Source organism: Styela clava, chromosome 15 (assembly GCF_964204865.1).
Source record: "Styela clava chromosome 15, kaStyClav1.hap1.2, whole genome shotgun sequence".
NCBI lineage: Eukaryota > Metazoa > Chordata > Ascidiacea > Stolidobranchia > Styelidae > Styela > Styela clava.
Window position 1 is genome coordinate 7,000,677 of NC_135264.1, and position 9,762 is coordinate 7,010,438.

The 9,762-nt window shown below is 34.9% G+C and overlaps 1 protein-coding gene across 1 annotated transcript in view; it reads right to left on the reverse strand.

Annotated features, from left to right (window-relative positions):
• The window catches only part of LOC120334588 (uncharacterized), a 78,414-nt gene extending 73,557 nt beyond the window's left edge, over nucleotides 1-4,857 (reverse strand). The window contains exons 1-8 of the mRNA XM_078109429.1: nucleotides 4,720-4,857; nucleotides 4,064-4,177; nucleotides 3,300-3,475; nucleotides 2,710-2,860; nucleotides 2,445-2,629; nucleotides 1,687-1,787; nucleotides 1,318-1,439; nucleotides 366-551 (exon numbers count right to left, since the gene is read on the reverse strand). Of these exons, the coding sequence (XP_077965555.1) occupies nucleotides 366-551; nucleotides 1,318-1,439; nucleotides 1,687-1,787; nucleotides 2,445-2,629; nucleotides 2,710-2,860; nucleotides 3,300-3,475; nucleotides 4,064-4,177; nucleotides 4,720-4,789 (1,105 nt within the window). The 5' untranslated portion in view covers nucleotides 4,790-4,857. The remainder of the gene's footprint in view (nucleotides 1-365; nucleotides 552-1,317; nucleotides 1,440-1,686; nucleotides 1,788-2,444; nucleotides 2,630-2,709; nucleotides 2,861-3,299; nucleotides 3,476-4,063; nucleotides 4,178-4,719) is intronic.
• Nucleotides 4,858-9,762: the final 4,905 nt, after the last annotated feature.

The window sequence follows — 9,762 nt, forward strand, 5'->3', positions numbered from 1 at the left end:
ACCTAATTTGATCACAATTACGAAAAAAAATTCATCAACATTAAATGATTCGTAAAAAATTTCAATACTCCAATCAATATTTGAAGTTTTCTTCCAAATAATTATACAATATACTATACTCCACAGTAATTTTAACTACAATAAAAATTGTTGTTAAAACAAGAACTAAGTTGTAATTTATGCAACTGTAACTTCACAATTTAGCACTACATCACCAAATTTTATACAGATTTTAAAAAGTGGAAAACTGGAATAATTAAGTGATAACCTATATTGTATATTCATGCTTGATCAAAAATAAAATTTTCCATCTTACACACCTAATCTAGTCAAGAATTGCTAAACAATATCACACATTAACTTACGAAAATTAGTTGTGACAAATCCTTCTGGACACTGAGGTCTGCAAAGTTCATGTGGGCAGGGTTGATAGTCTGTATTATTACCAGAACAAGCACCATGACCATCCACACCATTCAAACAAGTTCTATTTCTCGATCTCTGTCCATTTCCCATACTTACACAGCTGGGGAAACAATCAGACCAATTACCTAGAATTAATGATTTAAATACGTTTAAATATGTTGGAGTGATTAATCTATCTTGGCATAAACCATCTGGTTAAGATAGATACCGTAATTCATACTCCAAATGTCTTTTAGGCTCGAGCGTGTGGCGCATCGTGCTAAGCGTTAGGAATACGCTTGCTACCGCACTTCTGATTACCTTGCGTGGGTTCGCAGGTTCAAATCTCATGTGGGATGGTTATGTGTGAAAGAATTGATGAATTCCTTGCCGCCGGCCGTAAGGTGGTTTACGTGACCGCTGGTCGGTTACGGCTTCCTCCACCATAAAGTCCATGCTCTCGAACTAATCCCATACCAGACATTGACTGGTAACAGGACGAGAGGCTGTAGTTCCGCATATGATTAGGCCGTCTTATCGGTTTTTCTCTCCCCCGGGAATAAATATGTGAATCTTATCCTATCTGAGCAGCTAATAAACTTTATTGTGTATGAAGCAATCTCTGGTCGAGATAGGCTTTGTTATATGATGCTCATTGATACCCTTTGCTCTGAACAAAGCCCTATACAAGCAGCTATTGATATCTATTGATATGTAATGAACAACTATTGTTTGAAGGAACAGGAATTTTTCTGGTTCAGCATTGCCTACCCAATTTATAACACCCTTGGTAAGGGGGGCATGGGATATGAACCCAAAATGTGTAATCTGCAATGCTGAGACAGTTTAAATCTAAAGCTTTAACCGCTAAAAAATCATTGTTGTTAAATCTTGAATTTTAAAGCTTGTTACCCCAAGTACTCCATTCTACTTTTCTATCACATATTGTGTCACTGGTTGAAAACACTTTCCAGTAGAAAGATGAATTTGAAGATGCAACAGCTTTTAAATTGTCTTCATCAACATTGAGATATCTGAAAAATCATGAAATGTATTCTAAGAAAGCTTTTTAAAGACAGGTATTCAAATGTAATTGTAACATACATTTGAGAGGATTTCCATTTGATGGAAACCGTAGGCAAATTGAATAAAAAAATACACGCTATTTAATTTACGAATGACTTGCAACTGGAATATTTCACAATTGGAACAATCCGATGATCCAAATTTTTTTTAACCTGGATAAAATTCACTTTTCCAAGGCAAAAATATAAAGTATACCTGTCCATTGTAGAATTGTCCATCAATTCCAGTGTACCATTAACACATGTCCATAATTGTGAGTCTGATTTGGCATCACAGAGCACTGCTGACATAGATCCCTAGCAAAAAGTATTATAAATTATAAGTATTTAACAATGTATGAAGATGGATAGAATGAGCATAACAAAAGGTTAAGTGCATCACTCTGCATGTATTGATTTAAAAGTGATTTTGAAAATATGATACTACATAAAAATAGTTTCATAAGGGGGCTTTACAACTAAGCTCTTCATAAACAGCGACTACTTTCGAATGGTTCAGAACTGCTCTGAACATGGGGTTTGAACCTGTGACTTGGAGGTACGCTAACATATTTGTGTCTTCGGGGCCAAATAGGCACATTGACGGTTACTGACACCTCAATTTCCGACAACATACCACTGACATGTCCTTTCGTTAATGCTAATTACTACAAAACAAAGGCCATTGTTACAACATACATGTATGTACAGATAATAAGAAATGTATGAGCCATTTTTGTTTTTATGTATTAAAAGCGAGGTCATTCAAGAACCAAAAAGCTTGTACGAGGCTGCATATGGCCCATGTGCCGCAGTTTCCTCACCACTGCTTTCAAGGATAAGTCTTCTCGTAAATATAAGCTGAAGAATGCACCTTGTACTAACATTACTTGGGCACTTACTGTATAGGCTATTTAAAAATTATATATATTTCTGATTTCACGATAAATAGCTAACACATAAAAAAATGCTCACAGATTTAGCAGACAAACATTGACCAGTTGCCATGTTTCTTAAATTATGTAAATCATTCCATTTCCATAAGAAAGTTGAAACTAATGGGTGGTTTGAATTTGGACAATCCCATGTTACTCTCACATCCTCATTTTCTTCGTGTTTCAAACAATATTGTGGCTCAGAATCAGCAGCTATATAAAAAGCTAAAAATAAATAATAAACAAGTAAAATCATAGTTTTTCTCCAGTTATTGAAGATTTTATATGGCTTAAAAGATACTCACAATCAGTAGGTCCACCATAAACATCACAGTCTAGTTCATCATCCCCACCCATGCAATCTATGTATCCATCACAAATCCATGTTCTTGGCCAGCATCGATTTGACACATCGAGATCAGATGACACACAAGTAAAATTACCAGATCCGCATTGCTGTAAAAAATAGAAATAATGGAAGATAGCTGCAGAGAGTTTCTATATAATATGTGTGTCCTAATTATATACAACATAGATGCACATGATACATATTTTCCAAAATCAGAAAAATTTGGAACAAACCAACGGACCCTAGGAAAAATATGATATGTTAGCCTTCTAGCGAAGATGGAACCTCCACAAGGTTTGCCATTTTTAATTTTTGTGACATCACCAAAAACAAATCCCATAGACCCCACGGAAATTTTTGAAATAAAGAAAAATGATAGCCGTCTAAAGAAAACAACATCTTCAACCACTGAAAATTTTTAAATCAATTGGTCAGGTAGTTGAAGAGAAAAGCGATTTTCACACTAACAACAACAATAACATGTTCATGTTAACAACACTTCATGTTCAACAATAAGTTAACCATTTTGTGCCAAAAAAAACTTACATCATCAATGCTTTCACATTCACTTCTTGAACATTTTTGAATATCAATGGTAGATCCTGGACAATATATATTTGCATGGATTTCTCTGCATCTTCGTACTCGTACTCTTTCACCAACAATCTCACAAACTGTTGCACTGCAATCTCCCCAAATCGACCAAGTGGACCACCCATCACCTGAAAAGCAGAATTTTTCGTAAATTAGAAAGAGGTTTCTTTAAAAGGAAATTCATTCTTCGTGTATCAGTATGTACCAGTATTAGAACTTTTAATTATTTTGAATACTGTCTGGAGTTAACAAGATCCGAAATTTAAAACACTAATATTTTTGAAATGATAGTACAAAGTGAGGCAAATACATTATACATTGTTCAGAGTATAATCCTGTACACCATTCTTGAAACAATTCGAGTATTTAGGATCCCAATCAGGTAGTTAAGGCATCTCTAACATTAATGTCTAGTCTAAATTGTATGCAAATTATGGATCGCCAGATATGGGTGAGAGGGGGAGGAGTAAACATAGTATAAAATAAAAATTGGCATATATTTAGGTTTGCTAAACTGTTTTCAGTATAGGAAATCAAATAGATTTAAAATTGCAACAATCTTAGAGTTTCTAACCAAATATGTCTTCAATTTCAGTTTTATTTTGGGAAATAGAAACATTATTATTTAACACTACATAAATACTCGTCTACCTAAAAGTTAAATATCAATTATGGATGCTAATTCAATTAGAGAAGAAACTAAAATAAAGACTAACCACAAAAATCACAGGTCTTTTGACAATTCCATCTTGCAAATATCGATTCACATAATTCATCACTTTTGAATGAACTACATTCTGACTCTTCTGCTAAATCAGTGCAGTCTGACGCTGTGATTTCAAATTGGTATTAATAAAATACCATTTTTAACTTAAAAAAAGATCAAATTTCATATATTCTGGTAACATATGGTGAGATACTAAATGTACGAGACGCAACTAGACTTACCAATGCTAGGCTACTATGATATGTCAGCAGACTCGTAATAGGGGGCCCATATTAAAGTACCTAAAATCCATAAGCCGGGAGTTTTCTATTTTAAAATTCACGTTTATCCAATATTTACCGACAGTTTTCAAGCGATAGTTATAGCCTAACTTACGGTAATAGCAAAGCTCAACTAAAAGATGTCGCCAATACACTAACCAGCATAGTTGAAAACCCGTAATGTCTTACTTTTATACGATAAAATAGCACAACTATTCTCTCATTTATTCCAGAACAATCACCGATATGACTGATTATAGTAAGTTACCGATATGAGTTAACGTTAGGCTGAGTAATAGATACTGGCACATATATGGAATAATGTAATGTTGTATACACAATGTCTTCGATTTAAATTTAGTATAGCTGAATTAACAGAACTCACCGTTTGAATATCGCGTAAAATAGCAGAAAATCACGACGAAGAACGTTTTAAAAACAATTAACGTTAGCATCCGAGAAGTCGTCGTTCAAACGGCATACGCGCCTAAATCTTCTGCTCCTGTGTCAGTGTTTACATATAATAGACAACATTAAAATTAGTCCCCACACGCAGAAATAAATAATGTTTATCAGGGAACACAATCCCCGTCAATCCAAGTCCTGCGCAGCTGTTTGATCTAATCTAGAATATTATTTTTTGCTGTGGAGAAAGCATGTTCCCGGCCCACCGGAATATATTCATTATTTTTTTATAGTTTACCTGGATTTAATAGACACGGAACATAGACATCATTGATTATGGACCTTTCCCCGACTTTTGCTCCCCGGAAAATTCTTCCTATACTTTAACATTGGAAAATTTTCAGGGCTATTTTAAGAGTACTTTTGCGAGTTGGCGCTTGTAAAATGGGGTATGTGTTTCAAACCATCATTAGGATTCATCGCATACAATAATCTGTTTTTTTAAAGTACTGGTAAAGAATTTTAGCCTAGTCTATCACAGCTATTTTTACACTAATTTTTATTACTGCAATTGAATTAAAACTCCTAGGAAGCCAGAGTGATCATTGAATTACCTGATTTATATTTAAGTTTCCGAAACCTAACTGAAAACTAACGAATAGAGTCCAAAAACGCGAAAACGAGGTAATGTTTACGACCACGCTTGAAAATCTGTCTGAGTGAGAAAAGTGTCTGAGCGGATGCGAAAAGGGAGCATTGTTACGTCACTTTTTGCATCTTGCTGATTGACCAAAGTCACGGAGTAAACAAAGAAGTCGATGCTCGGGGAAAGGTATGTCATAACGCCTTTATTTTTTAAGAATGAATATTTCTATACTTTGAAGGTCTTTGTCTTAGAAAATATTTCTGTCCTTTTTTTTCTAAGAAACGTCCTTATTTTGATATGTGTCCTTATATTTGTTTTGTGGGTGGAGGTTTTTATACCAGGCACTTAAATTGGTCAATTCGAATTATCAGAGTAGCCTACCAGCAAAGCTAAGTTCATGTAATGAAAATACAATTTAAAAGTGAGATGGAAAGATAGTTTATAAGAATAAAGAACTGATGGAACAAATTCTTTCTAGTGCAAAGTATGATTAGACACGGTCGCACTGGCATGAATACATTTTGTTTATTTACTTTTCGTTCCTTGTTATCATATTATGGACCTTTCCCCGACCTTTGACCCCCGAAAAATTATTCCCATACTTTACCATTATTACCTATTACTTTAGTGTTTTTGAGAGTTGGCGCCTGTAAAATGGGATATGTGTTTCAAGCCATCAATATGATTCATCGCATACAACAATCTGTTTTTTAAAAGTACCGGTAAAGAACTTTAGCCTGGTCCAGTGGTTCCCAAACTTTTTAGATTTTGGACCCACTATTTATTACCACACCTTATGGCGACCCATTTAACTTTTTATGACATAACACAGCAATGGCTAATCATCGCAAAACTACCGTGTTTCTTTCAAAATAAGACCTGGCTGGAAAATAGGACCTAATTTGAATTTTAAAAATGATATTATTTAAACCCTACCCTTAAAATAAATTTAAAATGTGTGGGAAAGGAGAGGCTAATTGACGTGATGGTAAGGTGAAGATCACACCACTTTTCAAGTTTGTGTGATGTCAGCATGTCACAATCACAATTATGATATTTGTCACCTGATTTTTGTATAGAAAATACACAAAAAAACAATGGGTGTCGGTTTTTATATAATGTTTATTAAAAAATCTCGTGATTTCCTACAATGTAATTTTATTTTTGATAAATGAACTCAAAAGACCTCTTCCAAAAACAACCATAGTGTTAAGAAAACAAATCTGAATCCTGTCCAAATTTCGGGGAAACACGGTAAGAAGTGCTGTACAGTGTACAAAACAGCTATGCGTAAAAAAGCCACATGGTCATTCCTTGTGTAGCAATTTTTTGTTCCTTTGACAAGATCGTAAAAATGAAATTTTCGCAGATTAGAATTCAAATTCAATTTAATTTCTTTTGTTTTTTTGAAGATTTACGTATTCGAGTTGCCACCGATCCTAATACCCAGTTTAAATAATCAAAGCTTCCTAGTTCCTACATCTTTTCACGACCAACTAAGATTCCTTTTGCCACCCACCAGTGGGTCGCGACCCATAGTTTGGGAACCGCTGGCCTAGTCTATCACAGCTATTTCTGCACTATTTTTTTCATTACTGCAATTAAATTAAAACTCCTTTGAAGACAGAGTGATCATTGAGTTATCTGACTTATATTTAAGTTTCCGAAACACAATTGAATTGGCAGAAAAATATCTATCAAGTATCACAGTGAATTTTCTCGTTTGAAAGACAAAATTTGACATCATATTGTCACGAGATTCTGCGTACGCCACAGTATGTATTAATTTTATAACTGAGGTAAACATTTATTGAATGTACCACTAAAACAGATTAACTAAGAGTTCCGAACACCGCAATTCCCAACGCATGCTCACAACGAAACGTCTGCAGAAACTACAACTATTATGTAATATAATATAAAAGTGTCGAGGCCCATCTTCGCTTATGTACAAATTTACAAGACAATGCGATGCACCCCATTTGTGGCCCTGAGTATTTTCCGTCTGTTTTTCGAGCTGAAACTCAAAGAATCTTTTATATATAGGCGTTGAAGATTATTACATTGCAGCGAAATATCGGTATCCGCTTTTTTTTGTATCTGATTGGTATCAATGAAAAGGGGTGATATCGGTACATCTCTAACTAGTAGGCTACAGTTCAATGGAATGGGTGCCATTGTTTGACTTCCAAAAGATCATCTATAGGCCTACTGGATTCTGTTTAGCGTTTGGGGCACTGCAATTCTCATTTCCATTATGATTGGGAATTCCGCTATAATTAGCGAGTAGAACATCAGAAACAGGCACATCACAAATCACGTATCGGAGAATTTTCATGCACACGTGTTTTACTTCTAGCAGAAAACATCGCGTGTATTTTTTCCAAGTAAATATCAAGACTTCTTTCAGCAATTTCGCTTTTGAAAACCATCTCACGGGTGAGTGCAGCAAGATTTCAGCAAATGGACGGAAGTTCAGAGTGACCCATTGATATACGCAGTAAGATATCACAGCCCTGTGAAAAAAAAAAGCTTTTTTTTAAATCTTTGACTGTTTTAATTCTTCCATTGGACATGACCGGTTACATCGGTACATGACCTCTCAAAATCCTAAATTGCCCTTTGATAACTTTAATAATAATTATATTATGCCATGATAACCTTATATACAGCATTTACACAAGGGTCGGGAGCCTAGATGACCTTAATCGGTCCTGCACACCGACCCGCACAAAACAATAATCAATCGCTGTTTATTACTGAAGAAAAATTTTCTTCATTGTATTATTATCTATTATTGTTTATATTAGTGTTGTTTTTGTGGCAATAAATCTCTCTCACTGTGGATTCCTGACAATTTACAATCAGGAGTACATACCTTCCTTAAACAATGATCGACAGTCATATATATAACCCGTACTGTGATTAAATAATATGGAAGGTTGAATAACGTTGGTAGAAAATAATACATTCAATACATCGAATACCCAATATATTAGGGATGTGTTCTTGTTAAATATTTTCACTCTGCTGTATGTCTATTTTTATTGCACAAATTTTCGTTTGCAAACAATAACATACCTAAAGTTTGTATTTTTTTTTAACTTGACCTTTACCCTAAAGTTTATATAAATGATTAAACGCTAGTTAGATGTGTTTTAGTGCCGTTTGCGTTAATATTCAAAGGGAAACACCGCAGATCTACATTTTTAATAAGAAATAATGCAATTATGTTGGTATTATCATACTTATATAGGCAATTCAAAGGAACTTATATGTCAGGACCTCCTGTCTGTAAAACGTGGTGATGGTGACATTTATTTATGTGCCGAACGAAATTGAGCCAAACCATTGAAGCCTCAAACTGTTACTCGTATGAATTAAACCAACCCCAGCAGTTTCACAACTAAGGAAAAAGTATGAACGCGAAGGAAATACATAAACGTTTTTGGTCGATGTTGAAACAAGGCCATTGCGCCGTGCAATTGCCTCAGGTTATCGGAATTATTATATTTTAAATTAGAATCAAGCAGTTTTTTTTCCTGAAAACTGCATCCCTATTTCGTCGCCATATTTCCTTTGTCTTTGAGACAATAATAGGACACCATTCCAAACAGCGACTCAAATAATTGGGTATTGAATTACGCATTTCGTTTGGGTGCTTAATGAAATCTATGGATGTTTCGTTCATCTACTTCTTAGTTTTTCTTCTGTAACAACGGCTTGATCATCGAAGTATCAAGGGTCGCATACCAATTTTAGAACAGCTTTAAAAACCAGACACTTTCATTCTCAAAGGTTCGGTCTTCCTAAGAGTTTTAGTTTAGTTACGGAGATCGGAAAAGCCTTGTGATAGACTATAAGCTGAAATTGGCTATCAGAACTTTTGTATGGCAAATGGGGAAATATTTTGGATCAAAATATAGGAAATATCGACTACCAGTTTAGGAGGAGCTCACGGAAACTCTTTTAATTAAAATAAGGATTAGGGGTCTCGAAATATCTATCGCCCTAAACCAGCGGTTCCCAAAGTGGGCGAAAACGCCCCATGCGATAACCCAGGAAGCGCTGACTGCGAATTGGGGGGCGCTGGCAACAAATCGGGAACTTACAAGAAATGTAACAGTATTTGACATTTTTATTTATTCCAGTTCCCCTTTTTGTTTGATCTGGTTTACTCATCCATTTCGGTGTTTGAAATTGCTCGTTTAACGTTAAATATTATATATGATTTTTGTTAATCTATTGTATTGTTTCGGTATGATGCAGGTCTAGCGCATGGCTTACGTTTATTGACACTTCATTCGCCACAGCCCTTCTATATTGTCTGGCATGTCTCGTTGTCCAAAGCCAAAAATTTAGGCAATATGATAGAAG